Source organism: Benincasa hispida, chromosome 9 (genome assembly GCF_027475165.1).
Source record: "Benincasa hispida cultivar pf3 chromosome 9, pf3_genome.v1.1, whole genome shotgun sequence".
In the NCBI taxonomy this organism is placed as follows: domain Eukaryota; kingdom Viridiplantae; phylum Streptophyta; class Magnoliopsida; order Cucurbitales; family Cucurbitaceae; genus Benincasa; species Benincasa hispida.
Window position 1 is genome coordinate 64,412,952 of NC_143486.1, and position 19,759 is coordinate 64,432,710.

Genomic DNA, 19,759 nt, shown 5'->3' on the forward strand with positions numbered 1-19,759 from the left:
ATGTTCAATAAGTTCAAAGAAGAGATGACGAATGAGTTTGAGATGAACAACGTCAGGCCCGTGTCTTACTACCTTGGCATTGAAGTAAAGCAAGAAGATAAAGGCGTCTTTATCACATAGGAAGGCTATGCTAAGGAAGTGATCAAGAAGTTCAAGATGGATGATTTTAATCCAGTTGATACACCCATGGAATGTGGAATCCAATTGTCACGTTGTGAGGAAGGAGAAAGAGTTGATCCACACTCTTTAAAAGCTTGGTTGGAAGTTTGCGATATTTAACATGCATAAGACCTGACATTCTCTATGTAGTTGGAGTTATCAGTCGGTTCATGGAGAAACCATCAACCACACACTTGAAGGTAGCATAGAGAATTCTTCAATATATCAAAGGTACGATAAACTATGGCCTATTCTACTCCTGAATTCTGTGATTGCTAAGTTGAAATGGGGTGGAGATGTGGATGACCGCAAGAGTACGACTGGTTTTGTGTTCTACATGGGAGACATTGCCTTCACGTGGATGTCAAAGAAGCAATCGATTGTTACTCTCTCAACATGTGAAGTAAAATATGTTGTACCTACCTCATGTGTTCATCATGCAATTTGGCTGAGAAATCTATTACATAAATTGAGACTACCACAAGAGGAGCCAACAAAAATTTTCGTAGACAATAAATCAACAATTGCCTTGCCCAATAATCCAGTCTTCTACAATCAGAGTAAGCACATTGATACAAGTTATCATTATATTAGATAATGTATCAAAAGAAAGAATGTGCAATTAGAATATGTGAAGACTAATGATCAGGTAGCTGACATCTTCACTATGTCTCTTAAAAAAGAAGACTTCACAAGATCAAAAGATTTGCTAGGAGTAACAAAATCGAGATTAAGAGGGAGTGTTGAAATGTAAACTTGATTTTGGGTTAAAAGTAATTGGGTATAGCCCAAACAAAAGCCCAAGTTCTAGAAATATCAAACATTAGAATATTCTAGATAAATTACATGTAGGAAATATTAGAGCATTTTGTAGGATTCCCTAGAAAATATGAGAAAAATAAGTAATTGTAGAGAATAGTCTAGATAAATATTTGTAACCATTACATCATGAATGTATTGGCAAAATCATAGCCATAGATTTAGGGGAGCCAACTAGTATAAATAGGAGGTATGTCTTAACATTTGTATCAAGCCAAAAAATTAGAAGTGTTCAATAACTCAAGTAGCCTCTTTCTCAATACTCTCTTCAAATTTCTTCCAACCTCCAAATTTTCTTTCCAACACAGTCATCGGAGCAACCAAATACCGACGGATTTAATGTTTGCGGATAATCCCTTATTCCCCCCCATGGGGTCACTCGATGTCTCCGCGGTGGAGGATTATCACTGCAACTTAATCATAAATTTTTAAAGTTTTGTTTGGATTGACTATAGAAAAAAAAAATTTAAGAAAGATTATTTTATTTAATTTTCATATAAAAAGGGTTTAAAATATACATAGATAGTGTTTATTTTAAGTAGTTGTTGAATATCTCAATTTTTTTTCAAAATGACATATTTAAAATTAAATACTAAAAAAACTAAACCAAACACATTCTTATGTTAAATATTTAAACAAGTGCTACATCCAATTGTGTTTGCATGTTTTTATTTTGACCAAAGATAATGTTACAACCTTTCTACGATATAAATAAACTTATAGTTTTGAGTTGTTTTCAAATATAGGAAAATAAATCAAAATATTTATAAATAATAGTAAAATATCACAATCTATCTATGATAAATAGCGATACACAGTGATAAATTACTATCTATATCTATCATGACACAAATAGACACAGATAATAATCTATCACTATCTATCACAGATAGCCTGTAACATTTTACTATTAATTGTTAATATTTTTAACCATTTTATCATTTTAAATAATTTCTCCACAGTTTTTTAGTTTTAAAATATTTTTATAAAAAGTCACATTATGGGACATTATTTGATTAAAAAAAAAGAATTTGATTTTTTTAGCAATAAATAGAATGTTCATGGGCCTTAGAAATCGGCCATCATATTTTTTTTAATTAATTAATTTTTTTTTAAAAAAAAAATCCAATAGAACTAGAACAGACTAATTAGTATGATATTATTGTTCTAAAAAAAATTAGACAAAACATGTACTTTTCAAAATATTTTAACATGATTTTGTAGTTTTTGAATTCTTATATTTATCTATTTCATTTTATTTTTTTAAGTAGTTCATATAAATGTCTAAACATTCAATTGTATATTTAATATGACATTTTTTTAATATAATATCTAATAGGTCACTAATAATGTTAAAAAAATTTAAAGATTAAGGAATCTATTAGATATAAAATTGAAAATTAGGTTTAATGAGTCCTACTAAACTTTCAAGTTTGTATTTGATATATCTATAAAGATTAAATAATTCAAATATTTAAATATTTTTTGAAGTTTAGAGATGAATATGACAGAAAATTTCAAGTTAAGAGATTTATAGATAATTTTCTTAATTTTGGTACCAAGCAGAATTAGTCGAACAAATTATTGTAAGAAATATTCCAATACAACGTTAAAAGAAATGTTATGAGACCTAGGTAATATGAAAGAAATGAACTCTTAGTGGTAGATTAGTTTTAATAACAACTTCAATTAAATTCTAAAAACAAAAACAAGTTTTTTAAGGCTATATTTGATAAATATTTCAATCTCTTGTTTTTGACAATTGTGCATATTTTTTTGGTACAATTTCTTAATTGTGGTTTTCATATTTCTTATATAAACATAATTTGAATTTTTAACCAATTTCCAAATTTTCGAAATGTGGCTTTGATTTGGAAAATACTATTAAAATCTGTTGTTGAAGGTATTTTCCATACTATCAAAGTCACCATTTTTGTCCTCACCATCAATTTGAAGGTATTTTCCATCAACCTTTGTTGTTGCATTCTTAAAGATACTGAGGATCAAATGATGTTCATCAAATCTATTTCTTACAGCAATCGGCAGATGTGCACATCGTAAGTCCAAGTAGAAGTTGCATTCCTCACATCCCACACATTTGTGCTTCAGCTCCTCTCCACAAGCATTACACTTGTGTTCTACTTTTCTGTTACAATCAGACAGGGGATGACGGTGACTTGAATGTTCAAATGGGATTTTGAATGTAGCAGCACATCGAATGTCAATTGCATACTGACATTTGTCACAACGGTAGGCAAAACCATGACAATATTGAAGGCAAATACCACATGAGAATACAAAATCTGGAGTATACACCAAACTCAACTCGTGGCAATCGAGGAAGGAATTTTTTAATCGAGTTGGTAATGTTGCGCAATCTCGGTGCAGATAGAAGCCGCAGCGTTGACAAGCATAGAATTGAGATTGATCAGTCGATATCCATCGCATACACCCATCACAAACTCTATACTCACCAGGGGAATTAGATTGAGGCTCATAAAGAGTCAACGTATGCTGCTTATGGCTAAAATGTTGGATTGTCTTATTGTCAGACGAGGATGTTTGAGTGGAGGCATGATGATGAAGAAGATGAAGATGTTTGGACATTTGGTGAATTGCACATTGTTTATGGGCAAATTGATGGCAGATTGTACAAAACCAAGGGAAGCCATCTGTGGTAGATTTGCCACAAATATGACACTTGTAATGACGAAGCTTCCTGTAGAGAATCTGGTAGTCGTGTGTGTGATTAAATGTAGAAACACAGCGTGGATGAAGAATTTTTCTACTCGAGGTGGATGGGTAGGAGTAGGAAAATATTGTGTATTCACCTTTACAATTATCGCAAACTGCATTCGAATCCGGAGGCAGGGCAAAGAGAAACAATGGATAAGAACCATCGTTGAATTCAGGATGCTGGATATGGCGAGGCAGCTCAGCACATTGTGGATGAAAGGTATACAAATGGCAAAATGGACGAGTTTGAGGGCAATAATAGTAATCAGAAGATGATTTGATAGGGGCTTCGCAGACAATACAAACAGGAATTGTTGTAGTTTTCCTTTCTAGATCTGTGTCTGTATGAAGATGGAGGGTTAATGAATGGGGATGACTAAAATGTCGAAATAACTTACCACCATCTACTGTTGTGGTCTTTAGTAAACTGTTGGGTTTTAGGTGGAGGGCGATGGCGCATTGTAAGTCCAGTCTTACGCCGCTATCACTTCGGTAGGTCTGATTATGGTTGTCGATGTAAGTGATGGATGCCATATGGGTTTTGGCCACAGCAGTGGCAAGGCAAGTTTTCGAAGGTGTCGAGGCTAAAGAGAAGACAGTGGTTTCGGAAGGGGTTGGGGATCCTAGGGGGAAGTTCGATGCATGACTCATGGACATTGAATGTGCATTCATCCATCGAGCACCCCAACCCTGGCGGACGGAATGATTCATTGCATATGCTGCACAAAATTGCTGCCTCTTTTCCATGTCCAACATTTTCTGGTTTCCCCTCTCGGTACAATTTTAGCGGATGTGGGTGTGGATCTTTCACAATATTTAACTTCTTCCCACCACCCTCCTCCATCAATCTCACCTATTAGTATTCATTACCAAACCTCAACACAGTATACACCTTTTGTTAACGCTTTTTTCTTTTCAAATGCTCTTAAAATCTACGCAAGAAAATTTTCAGAACTATACATCAAGGGATGTATCCGCTCAATTTTCAAAAAATCAAAACAAACAATCAAATAGCTTAATCATTTGATTTTTTATTTTTGCTTTTTAAAACCAAGCTTATATCATTCACATTTCTTACTATATTTTGCATATTTCTTAATTACAATGGTTCAATTCTTAGCCAAATTCATTTTTCAAAATTTGGTTTGATTTTTTAAACCATAAGTGAAAAGTAGATTAAAAAAAAAAAGAAGAAATTTGGAGATAAAAATAGTGTCTATAGGCTTATTTTTCAAAACCAAAAATAAAAAACAAAATGATTACCAAACGGAACCTTAATTACAAAAGCAAGTTTTAGTAGTTTTAATTTTAATTTTTCCCTTATATATACACATGTACCTTTTGGAAACATAGATTTGGAGACTAAGCACTCCTATTCTTAAAAAATATGGAGACTTGAAAGGTTCATTGTGAAAACTCAAGAATCAAAGAGTGATCACTAAAATAGGTCATTTTCCTTTTGTTCTTTTCTTTTTTTTTAAAAAGAAAACCTTACATAAAGAAAAAAATAAAAATTCGCCTTGCATACTGAAATAAGAAACACACGCATACAATGATTGAAGTCTAATAATACAAAATTACATATTTTGAAATCTTTGATCCATGTTCATGTTAGATGATATAAATATTGTTTGTCTTTATCCATTTACTTAAACTTTTGGATCAATTAATAATTTATTTATATCGTTTTTTAACAAAGTCTAGTTGGAATTCAACCCTCCACAAGCACAATACTAGGAAAATTTCTTCCCTTAGTTTCTCAATTATAATAAATGTCCAATATATACCATCTATAATTTGATAAACATATATATTACAATCCAAACTAAATAAGGAAATAATATACAAAATAAATAAAAGAAAAATATATTCAAAATAGACATGGACATATTTCTTAATACACAACTTATTATTCTTGAAGACCAACGGTCGTGTATATATTAAAATCTATTCCCTCCTTATTTGATTTTGTTCCTTTATATGAATATTAAAAAGAAAGAAAGAAAAAAGGAAAAAAAAAAACTAAATATAAATTTTTCATAAAACTTGATATGATTCCCTAAAAGACAAATAGAGAAGATGCATTATAAAACCAATAATTTTTTTTAATAATAATGAAAAGTATACCTTTTCTATACCTTAGATCTTGGATCTAGTTTTCATTTGGTCCTTAAATTGTAAAATGTTGTATATTTAATTCTAAAGTTTTGAACTTGATTTAACGTCACTTTTTAAAAACGAAAAAAAAAAGTAATGATAAACAAGAAAATTAAAACGGAAAGAAGAACGTGAAAGGAGTGAGTTCTTACATAGGTTAGGTTGTTCGTTTTTATTTCTTCTTTACGAAAATTGGGATCATGGGATGGATAGTTTTAAAGAAGGAAAAAAATGGAAAATGAGATGGAAAAACTTGAAAAAGATTGGTATTCTTTAATGGAATGTAGCAATTATTTAAAGATCACAAGAGCTTCTGTCTTTATAAGAAAAGAGAAAAGGAATGGAGTATTATTGTGAGCAAAGCAAAGCAAAATCAAAAGATAAAAAGGAAGAGAATATATAGAGACTTTATATTCATGTATAGGAGCAAAACTATGTAGTGTCATAGTCATATATATTTATATATTTTGAAGATTGTTTAAATCTTTATCCCTTGGTTTTTTGTACTAAAAATAATTAAATGTAGCACTTTTGTGGGTTTTTTTTTTAAAAAAAATATCAAATTAGATTATTATTCAATATATTTAAATATTGCTCGTTTGAAAACTTACTATAAAAATAAATGAGTTCCAAAATTTAGTAGAAAAATGTGTAGTTTTAAAAGAAATTGACCTTTTACAAAATTCAATTTTCAATCTTTTTTAATCGATATCGACTATTTCTATTTATTTATTATTATTTTTTAAAAAAACAAATCGATGTCGTCTATTTAAGAGAAGTCGTCTGCAAAATATTTACACATTTGATGCTTTGTTGTAATTGTAGTACCAAGAGGATGGTGCTATCAATCCCGAATGCATGGTTTGAATACCACTCAATAATGTAAGATTGTTTTTAAATATAAATAAATAAACAGAATACAACCTATTTTTTTCCTTTTCTATTTGTTAATTTTTTTTTCTCACTTTTCTTTATAAAATGGAAATTTAAAAATTACTTTTCTTTAGTGTTATAATTTAGATAATAACCATTATTTTGGCACAAAAATAAATCAAAATTACTGAACTGAATAGTTTAGTTTGAAAAACCATGAATGCGAATATCGCAATTTTATTATTCAAGGTAAAAAAAATTATAAGAAAAAAATGCACTTTGGGTACTAAATTAAGTTATATATATGTTAGATTTTTTGGGTACCATAGTATTTTGAATATTTAAATTATAATATAACTATTCTACTAATATATAAATATTGAAAAATAAATTAACACATTAATTGACCAACATTGATATAAATCAACGATATTTAAATTTAAATATAACTTAACTAGACAAAGAAATTTAAGGTTTGAATCTCCCACCTTTTATAGAGATTGTTATTTTTTCAATTTTATAATAGCGGAAATAATATTTAAATTTAAATATTTTTATTTTAAATATAGCTATTACACTATTTAATAAAAATAATAAAATGATTTATTTAAATTTCAATCTTATGAAAAAATTGTAAAGGAAAAAATTGTAAAAAAACATTTCCTAGTGTGTTTAATTTAAAATAAAAGAAAATAAATCTTGGTTGGAATCGACCCAACTACTTAAAGAATAATAAAGCAAAACTTTTTTTTTTTTTTACTACAATTGAAAAAAGATATGAAGGCAATGCTATGCCAGAGGAAGATGTTAAATAAGATGATGCAACACTTATTAACACACCAAAGTAAAAAGAGAATAAATAAGTGTTCGGCCTGCTTCTGTGAATTAATGAAACTTTAGCCCAAATGGTGAAACTATATGTGAGGCCTTTTGCTAATCCAAACCGAGAGTCCAGTTCTTTTGCCTCAAAAACTTTTGGTTGGTAGAAAACTTGGCTATTATGTGCCCACGGTTTTTCAGCTAATGCCTTACACGTGGTCTGTCCCACTGCTATTTGTCTGATGAAAAAATTGAAAGAATTACTTTCTTTCTAATGGGTGATTAATGTAAATTAATTTTTCTTTCTCTCTCTTGCTCTCTAATTCTCTCGTTCTCCGCCTTCTGTATTCTTTTACTTTCTTCTAACCCTAATGCCTTCTTGTTTGATCTGTGTGACTGCTTCGAGTATACGATGGAAGAGTCATGCAATCGTGTAGACGATGGTAGAAGGAAAAAGGTAAACAATCAGACGTTCTTGTAGATGATATGAAGAAAAGGGAAGGAATGCTCAACGATATACATGGTTCGGTTATTAAAGTCTACGTCCACGGGAAGGAGAGAATTTTATTGAAGCTAAGTCACAAACTCTTTTTCTTTTATAGATCTTTCAAGTTCTTCTTGAAACTATGTATGTTGTTGTATCTAAAAATTTGTAGATGATGAGTATTTATACTAATTTTTTATACAAGTAGTTACAATAAGTAACTATAAAAGTTAAAGAAATGTGAAATAGTTCTTGAATGTTGAATGTATGAGCTTATAATCTTCAAATCTCCACCTTAAGCTCAACATACAACCTCTTCTCCTTCTGGATTTAACATGTCTTCACCCTTTTTCAAGAAGCAGAAACCCGATCTGACCAAGACAGTTAGTAAGCTTGAGTTTACTCACAGGTTTGGTAAGCATGTCGGCTGCATTCTCGGTGGTATGAACTTTTAGCACCTCAACTTCTCTTTTCTCTATTCTGTCTCTAACAAAGTGATACTTGATATCTATATGTTTGGTCCTTGAATGATACTGAGGGTTTTTGGAAAGGTGAATAGCACTTTGGTTATCACAGTAGATTTTAACTACTGTTTGATTAATATCAAAGTCCTTCATCAATCCTTTTAACACAGTGCTTCCTTTATTGCTTCTGATAAAGCCACGTACTCTACTTCTGTGGTTGACAATATTGTGATTGACTGTAAATTTTCTTTCCAACACAATAAGTTAGGACCAAATAAGAATAGATAATTTGTTAGAGATCTCCTTTTGTCTTGGTCACCTGCAAAATCTGAATCAACATATCCATATATCTCTAAATTTGATTTATTAGTACTTTGATATGTTAATTTCGATTGTTTACACCAAAATAGATATCCTAAAATCCATTTTGTTGCTTCCCAATGTATTTTTCCAGGGTTAGACATGTATTTACTGACTAAACTAGTGTTGTATGATAAGTCTTGTATAGTAGATATCATTAAGTGCATTAGACTCCCTACTATTTAATTATATGGAATTGATTGCATTTGAGTCAAATGTTCTATATCAGTTTCTTTTGGTGAGTTTTCAGAGGAAAGTTTAAAGTGTGTAGCAATAGGTATGGTGACTAATTTTGCATTTGTCATATTGAATCTATTGATTACTTTTTCATACTAGCTTGGTTGACTTATGGTTAGGGTTGAGGAAGTTCTGTCCCTTTGAATTTCTATCCCAAGGATCTTTCTAAACTGACCCAAGTCCTTCATGTCAAATTCTCTCTTTAGGAGATTTTTGACATGAGTTAAATCCTCCTTAGATTTTCCTACTAGTAACATATCATCAACATAGAGTAATAAGTAGACTTTGTCCTTATAGGTAGTAGAATTAATAAAAGAACAAATATCATAAGAACTTCTTTGAAATCCAATACTCTCTATGTAGTCATTAAACCTTCTATACTAGCATCTAGGGGATTATTTTAGACCATATATTGACTTATTTAGGAGACAGTACAGGTCTTCCTTACGTTTTTCCTCAAACCCTTTAGGTTGTACCATATAGATAACCTCATCTAAGTTTCCATGTAGAAAGGAAGTTTTAACATCTAGTTGATCTAGTTCTAGATTATACTGAGCAACTAGAGATAAAAGCAGCCTAATAGAGATTTGTTTCACTACTAGTGAAAAAATTTCAGTATAGTCTATTCCTTCCCTTTGAGTAAACCCTTTAGCCACTAACCTTGCCTTGTACCTAGGCTTTTCTTCTTTGGTAAAACCCTCATTTAGTTTATATATCAATTTAGAGGCTATAAGTTTACAACCTTTAGGAAGAGGAGCTAAGGTCCAGGTATTATTGACAGTGAGTGACTCCATCTCTTCACACATAGCTCGAATCCAAGACCTAGTATTCCGGCAGTTCACTGCCTCTTCAAAAATGGCTGGTTCTTGGTCATTGATAACGAGCAGAAATGCACGTTATCATAGTGCTAAGTTATTAAACAATGTTGGATTGCGTTGATGAAATATGATAAATTGCGTCCATTAAGCATAAATTCTGTAATATTGTGGTCGCATGTGTCAACGCATTGAAACTATTGATTTTTGTATTTTTTTTGTGCAGAATAAGCATTAACGCAATGCAAAGATTGCGATCATAGGAATTCATCGGTCGAGTGCAACTTCACAGCAAGACTTTGCGTTGAACGTGCTCGCAATTATTCGCCCGAGAAGAATCACCGCAACTTGGTCAGCGCAACATGGTGGGCACATCTGGGTGAAAAGTCAATTAAGAGCGATGGGACAGAAAGCTGATGACAGTCGGATCCAAATTAAGTTGACAGCTAATAACGATCACAAAGTACATTCAGCTTTGTCGGTGACAATCATCCGGCGCATCAGTCAGGAATTAAAGCTGTCCCATCTATACAACCAGAAGAGAGAAGCCGCCTTTCACCATTAATGCCCTAAAAATACCAAGTGTATTCTTCAGAAAAGGGGTTGAACAAGTTAACCAGTTGATTGCCTTACATTCAGTTCATAGTTTTCTTTTCATTTTTAAGGCGAAGCAAGAGAAGAGCGATGACGCCAGAGATCGCCCAGGGCAACTCGAGAGAGAACCTTGGGGCGTAAGGCAGAGAGCGGGCTGACTCTCGCGAGAGCAAGAAATATCTTTAGAGCACAAGTAGAAACAGTGTAAATGCCTGGCAGCAAGAAATTGCTACCAGGCTCTTTACTTTACTTGCATTGCTATTTGTACTTCATCTTCATATTTATTCAATGGAAGTTCTATTTCTACATCTGCTCACTCTCATAATACGCATGAGTAGCTAAGCTAGTTGAATGGGTTGAGGAGAACTAGGCTAAACATGAGTTAGGAAGTTCACTGCTTGCGATTGTCTTGTTTTATGCTGTGCAAAATACCCTTTAGAGTTACTCAAGAGAGAGTCTAAAGAAAGAACCTAATATCTCGAGAGAGGTAGGTTAGAATCTGGACTTGAAAGAGAAAAATTAGGCTTGCATAAACAAGAGATAGAGACTTAGAGATAAGCTCTGTTTGTCAACTTGCATCGCATGCATCCTAGGAATAGGAATGATATTATGTGGTCGCATATTTGTGTGGATGTCATCTTGTCATCGCATAAATAGGGATAAAGGTTTATGTGTAAACCTTGTAGACTTATCGCATATTTATCGCATGTGTTCTAGCCTTAGAAGTCGTGGTATTCGCGCCAAAAGGTGGTTTACTATTGTATGCATGTTGCATGATCACAAGTATGAACGCATTCTAGGGAGTGTTAACTGAAACCTTTCTCACCTCGTTCACCGCATATTCATCCCATTTCCCACTTACCAACTCTTTTCAAACTCCACCGTATTTTATTTATTTTCAATCAACGCAATCACAACCAACACCTTATTTATTTTACCGGTTACCGCAAAGTTTTCATAAGAAAATTATCAACACAACTATTTTCACAAGTCCCTGTGATCGACCCTAGACTTACCAAGAAACTCAGGGGGATTTACACTTGAATTCTGTTGGGGAAACTTAAGTGTACAACGCAATTCCATCAACGCATATTATCCATATTCCACTTAATAAAATAACGCATCAAGTTTTTAAAAAACTTGATGCGCCGAAATTAGAAGTCAATTTTACTCGACAACCAAGATCCGCTGGATGCACTATGCAATGCATGTTCCTAAAATATGCGTTGATAGCCATGCGTCGATTGGTCATGCATTGGAATGAAAATGCGGCAACTATGTATGCAATGACCGTGCATCCTGCCACAAGTTTTCTTGCGTTCATGCCAAGTATAACATGAACGCAAGTTTCTCGGGTAATCCGAGGTCAAACACAGGGACTTGTTCTATATGTTTGCGGTGATTATGCATGCGGCGGTTTAAATAAAAGAATGGAGGGGTTATTGCTAAATTAATCCTACTCCTACTTCTATCTAACAGACAACGTAATGGGAATGTACATGAGAAGTAGAAATGCGACAAACCTTGGCATGAAATAAATGAATGGAAAAATGGATAAAATGCGGAGATGTTTTCATTGCAACCCTTAAGAGTGACCGCAAGAGCAACCCTAGTCAACGCAAACTAATGCGGTCATGCAACACTCATACAATAGTAAACCACCTCTCAGTGCGAATGCTACGGCTTCTAATGTTAGAACGCATGCGATGTATGTGCAAAGGTATCTATAGGGCCTACACATAAGCCTCTAATTCTTGTCTATACGATGATACACAAACAAGGTGGCCACATATCATCATTCCTATTCCTAGTGTGCGTGCGATGCAGTGTTGACAAATAGAGCTTATCTCTAAGTCCCTATCTCTTGCTTATGCCGATCTAGTCTCGCTCTCTCGAGTCTATATTCTAACCTAGCTCTCTCGAGTCATTAAGTTCTTTCTTTAGACTCTCTCTCGAGTAGCTCTAAAGGGGTGTTGAGCACAACATAAGACAAGACAAACGCATGGACTTGGTTGACGCAAGATTATTACTATCCCTAGTAAACAACGCATACCTTGCTTAATGCATCCAACCACTTACCCTCCCAGACAGTTGATTGTTGCTGACTTCACCATAGACAAGCAATGCCTTAGCCTATAGATAGGCGTTGCAGTAGCTTTATACTAAGCAAGTAAGGTTATTCACATACTCGCGCAACGCACACCTCTCGGGGGTTGCTACATGCTTCATATTCCTAATCCACGTGACTAAGTATGCAATACCCAAGTAATCCCACTAAGTGTTGCAATGAAAGTAAAGATGCTAAGTAAGAAGATGGAGATGGAGTCAAAGGAATAGAGAAATGCATTGAAAACACATTATATTAATTTCTTAATTCAAAATGTCATACAATACAAATTAGGAAAAGAAAGGAAAAAGGAATGACCAATTGGAAGCAAAAATTTGCTCCCAGCGAATGTGCGTCGAGGCTGTCGGTGGTGCCATGGATGGGCAGAGGAGCTGACTCTCTCGAGATCTAGCTACGGTCGAAGGCTCCAGTCGTCACTCAGAATAGATAAAGAAGGTGAAGAACTCTCAGCATCTTCTCATGCATTTTGCCTGAATCACAAGGATCTGCCCTAGGCGAACCTCAGGCGAAAACCTTGGATTCAACCTTAGGCGAAAACCCTGGATACTTAGAATTATGCTCATCGGCTTCTATTTATAGATTTTGGATCGCTGACAGCATTAATTGGACTGCTCTGAGTCTGACGTTCGGCGCGTTTGCCCTTTCTGAACCTCTGCCACCAACGGCGTGGTAGGTGAAATGTCAACATCAACTTTGTATTTTCTCGAGGTAGATGCGTTGATGTGTTCATTCCACCTACCTTGCGTTGATCTCATTAGAATGTGTTGTCGCGTAGCTGCAATCATTCAATGACCGCATTCGCTTAACACCGCAACTCTATATGATGACCGCAATCGCCTGACGAGCGCAACTCCCATGAGATGGGCACATACGGTTGATTACCGCAACATCCATGCATTGATCGATGCATTTGCCTTGCGATGGAGTGCTTCTCCGCATGTGGTCTTCTATGCGTTGGTCCGGTTTCAGTCTCTGCGTTAATTTCCTGCATTAGCTACAAATATAGAACATTGAACGCACAATTAACGCAAAGTACTGGGTTAGCTGAGATTTGACATGTTAATTGGCACAAACTTCTTTTCTTGTGAATTCCCAGCATGATCGACGCAATTTATGCTTAACGACCTTCATAATTCTAAGTAAAAGGACTAGGATGGCATGCATTTCTACATGTCATCAGTCATTAGGAGCTATTGTGGCATTTAAAACTAGGTTCATATAGTTAGTTTTAGTATACCTAGCTGGAGGAACTATCAATCTTCTTTGTGTATCCCTAGCCAAGGAGTACTGACTTAAATCAGGTATAACTTTAGTATTCCCAGTGTTCTCATTTGAGGCATCCTCTTCTTCCTCTTCTTCTTCTAATTCTATAGGAGGGTTTTGGTTAGTGGAAGAAACTTTAGGTGACTCCACCTCAATCCTAGTAGTATTAGGGCTATTAGGAACATCATAGGATTTCTTTTCTTTTTGCATAAACATTTCTTTTTCTCTAAAAGTGACATCTCTGCTTATAATAAACCTTTTTTCAATAGGATTCCACATTTTAAATCCTTTTACTCCCTCAGAAAACCCTACAAACATACACTTTACTGTCCTAGATTTTAATTTCCCCTGATTTTGATGAATATAACCAACACATCCAAATACCCTTAGGTTTTCTAGGTTAGGTGGATGTGTGGTCCATTTTTCTTCAGGAGTCAAAAATTTAGGGAGGAATGTGGACACCTATTTAAGGTGTACACAGTGTAGCTTGCAGCCTCAGCCTAGTATTTTTTACTTAGTATTGCATTTGATAGGAGACATCTAACTCTTTCCATGACTGTTCTATTTAGTCTTTCAGCTACTTCATTTTGCTGAGGAGTGATTCTAATTGTCTTGTGCCTAGTGATTCCTATTTCTTTACATAATTTATTAAACTCTTTACTACAAAATTTCAGTCCATTTTCAGTTCTTAGGTATTTAATTTCTTTAGAAGTTTGTTTCTCTATCATGAGTTTCCATTCCTTAAACCTATCAAACACTTGGTCTTTAGTTTTAAGGAAGTAAACCCAACTTTTCCTAGAGAAGTCATCAATAAAAGAAAGTAAATACTTTGAGCCACTTAGGCTAGGTGTAGAAGCTGGACCCCATAAATTAGAGTGTATATAGTCTAGGATAGCTTTTGTGGTATGTTGTGCTTTAGTGAAACTTTGCCTTGTGGCTTTCCCTAAAACACAGTGTTCACAAAAGGTTAGATCTTTTGAGAGATCTTTAGGGAGAATTCCTTGATTAGATAGGACTTCTAGGCCTTTAGCACTTATGTGAGATAACCTTTTGTGCCATACATAAGCCTCTATAATCTCATTTGTGGTGGCAACATAAGCCTCTGTCATCATTTCAACTTCTTTGACCACAAATAAGTCATTTATCTTTTCCCCAACTAAATTACTTTAGAGTCCTTTAGCACCCCTGTATTCACACCCAATAGCATCTAAAATACCTAAGGAGATTAGATTTCTCTTAAGTAGCGGAACATATCTCACATTCCTAAGAAGTTTGATGGCTCCATCCTTAAGTTTCATGGAAACAAAGCCAATGCCTTCTATTTTACAGCCTTGGTTGTTTCCCATATAAATAATTTCTCTTTCAATTTCCTTAAAGATGTTAAACCAAGGTTTCATTGAGGTCCTATGGTAGGTGCATCCGGAATCAAGAACCCAATCATGTTTTCCTAGAGGGTTTATAAGATTGGATTTATCTAAAGTTGAGGCTAAAGCATCTGAGTAGATGAAGGAACCTTCTACAACAGATGCTTCGGGCTGTTTGCCTTTTGAATCCTTCTCTTTCTCTTGGTTATTTCTCTTTAAGATAAAACAGTCTTTAATTAGATGTCCCTTTTTCTTACAGTATTTGCATTTTATTTTTTGTTTTTATTTATTTTCTTCTGAGTTATGAGGTTGTCTAATTCTCTCGTTCTCTGCCTTCTGTGTTCTTTTACTTTCTTCTAACCCTAATGCCTTCTTGTTTGATCTGTGCGACTGCTTTGAGTATACGATGGAAAAGTCATGCAATCGTATAGACAAAGGCAGAAGGAAAAGGTAAAAGAACATGCAATCGTGTAGACAATGGAAGAAGGAAAAGGTAAACGATCAGACGTTCCTGTAGACGATATGAAGAAAAGGGAACGAATGCTTAGCGATATACGTGGTTCGGCTATTAAAGCCTACGTCCATGGAAAGGCGAGAGTTTTATTGAAGCTAAGTCACAGACTCTTTTTCTTTTACAGATCTTTCAAGTTCTTCTTGAAACTATGTATGTTGTTGTATTTAAAAAATTGTAAATTATGAGTATTTATACTAATTTCTGATACAAGTAATTAAAATAACTAACTGTAAAAGTTAAAGAAATGTGAAATAGTTCTTGAATGTTGAATGTATGAGCTTATAATCTTCAAGAAGACAGATCAAACACAAGAATTGTTAACCAAGTTTGGTGAATACCACTTACATCTAGGGGACAATGTCCCAAGAAAGATAAATCCACTAGTGTAAAATAAAGAAATTATAATGTTATACTTACTTATTTTTCGATTCTGACAATAATAGTGACACATGTCTTCTACTCTCGAACTAACAGTTAGACTCCTTCTAATTGTGAGATTCCCTCTCTATATTACTTAGGCTCCTCCTAGGAACTAGTGCCCTACTTCACACCACTAGTTAATTCAAACATTAAGTCATTCTTAGAGGAAAGTTGCTCAATAACATTCTCATCAACCTGTCCATCCAACACCTTGTTTAACAGAGCAGCAGTAACCACAAAATAGTGCCCGCATTGAACTCTACGATAATCAGAACTCTCAGTATTATCGGAGTTGCTCGAAAAGTTGGCTATAAATTCACTTACCACCTACGGGTAGTATGGACCAAGATTCATGATAGTGCGAACCATGTTAGTTTTGAACATTCTCCTCTATATGAAAAGATATACCATCGAGGGGAACATTAGATACAACCTGAATGGAACCTTTACCTTTATTAGCCTTAACCAAAGGTTTTCCTTTTTTACCACAAGAGTTATCATATGTTGGGTTGTATGTCCTAAAACTCACACTTTGTAAAACTAAACATATTTTATATGCAATAAAGATGTTATTGAGGTTTATTCAATAAAATTGTTAGTGATATGTAAATCGCATTTGTAAAAACTAAATCCAATAAACTAAGATCCATAGCTATTACATGAGTACTTGGGTTTTTATGGACACATAAGATTAGATCAAGTTCAAGTATATAGCCAAAATGGTCTATAGTATACGAATAAGACTAGGTACCTTATTCTGGAAACACTATCGGATGTGACCCACTTTGTATTTAGTACAAACAATGTGATCCTTAATCGTTCATGTGAAGATATGCAAGTGGGAGCGTCCTATGCAAAGAGTTTGTATAAAGATCGAACCAAGAAATAAGTCACTCTTACTTTATAACGTTGTTTACTGTTTAAGATTGAATATTTCAAAGCGATGATCTAGGTAACTTGACCTTAATCTTGAGCTAACTATGAACTCTTGTTTATTCAGGATTATTCTTAGATTTTCATAAGTGAGGGTTCGTCAAACAAGTAGATAACATATTGGGTCGAGTAGACAAAATTTTGTGTCCATGCAACGCATGTAAGAACATGAATCATCAAACCTTTGATGTTATCTATGAACATTTGGTTATCAAAGGTATGGACCCAACTTATAGGATTTGGTACCATCATGGTGAAGAAGTAATTATAGAGTGTATGTTTGATGGTCAACCCTTTTGTAGTACTTCTTTCATGAGCGACAAAAAAGTTGATGAACCATTTGTAAATAGTGACGTCAATCAAAAGATTGTAGATGCAAACACTTCTTTGTATCCTCATTGTACAAAATATAAAAAAAAATGTCAGTTGTGATATCTTTATATAGGATAAAGGCTACTAATGATTGGACCAATAAAATTTTCACAAGTCTTTTAGAGCTATTGCACGATATGCTATCCCCTGACAATGTTTTCCCAAAATCCACTTATGAAGTAAAGAAGTTCTTAAAAGTATTTGATTTAGGATATGAAAAGATTCATACTTGTGCAAATGATTGTTGCTTGTTTATGAAAGATAATAAAGATTTAAAGAGTTATCCAATTTGTGGGCATTCTCGATGGAAGGTGGATAAGCGTACCAAACAGATGAAATAGGATGTCAAAAGAAAATATAGTGCTAACATTACTGATACCTGGTCCTAAATAGCCTGGCAATAATATTGACATTAATTTGCAACCATTAATTGATGACCTGAAATTGTTATGGAATGGAGTGGAAGTTTATGACATAGTAAGCAAATCAAACTTCAATTTGAGAGTTGTGCTTATGTGGACGATCAATGACTTTCCTACGTATGGAAATCTTGTTGGTTACATAATAAAGGGCAAGACGACATGTCCAATTTATGGGGAGCACACACATTCCCAATGGTTGTACCATAGTAAGAAATTAGTGTATATGGGTCATAGATGTTTTTTGCCTTCATCTCATGCATATAGAAGAAAGAAGTCATGGTTTGATGGCAAAGTTGAACAACAATAAGCTCCTAGGATTGCAAATGGAAATGCAATTGATGCCCAACTCAAAGATTTTATTTTGGAAAATTCGAGGAAAAAAAACGAAAGAGACAAAAAAAGTTGAATGGAATGTGGAAAAAATGATCAATCTTATTTGACATGCTATATTGGAAAGTACATGCATCTTTTTCACTAATCCTTTAGTTGGCTACGCTTTGATGTACATTATGTTATGTACTGACAAGTTTTTACTCTAATGTAGGAACTTGTATTACGTCACAACTTGGACATCATGCATGTTAAGAAAAATGTTTGCGAGAGCATAATAGGCACATTGTTGGATATTAATGGAAAATCAAAAGATGGATACAATGCTCGAAAAGATTTGTAAGACATGAATATACGACATGACTTACTTATACCCAAAAGAATGGGGGAGTCGAGTATACCTTCCTCTAGCTCTACACACTTTGTCTAAATCAGAGAAACGATTATTTTCCAATATATTACATGAGTTGAAATTACCCGATGGTTATAGTTCAAACATTTCGAACTGTTTTTCAGTGGAGGAATGCAAGGTAATGGGATTAAAATTTCATGACTATCATGTGTTAATGCAACAACTTCTACCGGTTGTCATTAGAGGAATGATTCTGAAGGGTCCTTGACATTCAATAACACAAATCTGTGCATTCTTTAATAAAATTTGTCAGAATGTAATTGATCGAGAAAGTATGTTGGAAACTGAAAAGAAGGTAATTGATATATTGTGCCTTTTTTAGAGGTATTTTCCTCCTTCCTTCTTTGACATCATGACTCATTTGGTCATTCATTTGGGGTGTGAAGTTCGTTTATGTGAACCAGTTCAATTTCGTTGGATATTTCCATTGGAAAGGTATCTTAGCGTATCATATCATATATTATAGGTAGAAATTAGTTAAATATCTTAAGTATCTTATAATTTTTATGAGAATATCCTTAGGTACATGAAGATTTTAAAAAGGTATGTTAGGAATCAATCACGTCCCAAAGGGTGTATTGCAGAGCGTTATTTAGATGAGGAATGCATTCTTTCTTATAATAATTGTTTTAAAGATTCAATTGGACTTGATGCCAAACAATGTTAGAATGAAGAATTTAACAATGGTGTCATACTCGAAGGTCATCCTATATCTACAGGAGATGAAATTTCATTAACTAATGACGTGCTCAACCTAGTGCATCAATATGTCTTGTTTGACACAGCTGCAGTGGAACCATATATAGAGTGAGTAATGTATCAATTGGAGACTATTCATTTTCTTTTGTATAAGGTATTAGAATTTTAATTAGTGATTTATCAAATATTTTAGAATACATAAGAAAGAATTGATGCTATTGAATAAAAGATTTGCAAATGATGATACTCTTATTGAAGGTTCACTCAGAACAATGTCCACTGTGGTTGAAAGAGAAGCTAATGTTTTGCTCACTTATGGTAATGGTCGCAATCATGAATTCACCTAACGTTACAGTTTTTTTAAATGGAACAGATTTTATTAGAT

The 19,759-nt window shown here is 33.7% G+C and overlaps 1 protein-coding gene and 2 pseudogenes across 1 annotated transcript; 2 read left to right on the plus strand and 1 right to left on the minus strand.

Moving 5' to 3' along the window:
* Window positions 1-2,862: 2,862 nt before the first annotated feature.
* On the minus strand, window positions 2,863-4,476 carry LOC120090840 (uncharacterized). Its single transcript, XM_039048543.2, has one exon. The coding sequence runs from the start codon at window positions 4,468-4,470 to the stop codon at window positions 2,863-2,865; it is 1,608 nt and encodes a 535-aa protein (XP_038904471.1). The 5' UTR covers window positions 4,471-4,476.
* An 11,273-nt stretch (window positions 4,477-15,749) lies between these two features.
* Window positions 15,750-17,852, plus strand: LOC150033998 (uncharacterized; annotated as a pseudogene).
* A 655-nt stretch (window positions 17,853-18,507) lies between these two features.
* Window positions 18,508-19,486, plus strand: LOC150033999 (uncharacterized; annotated as a pseudogene).
* Window positions 19,487-19,759: the final 273 nt, after the last annotated feature.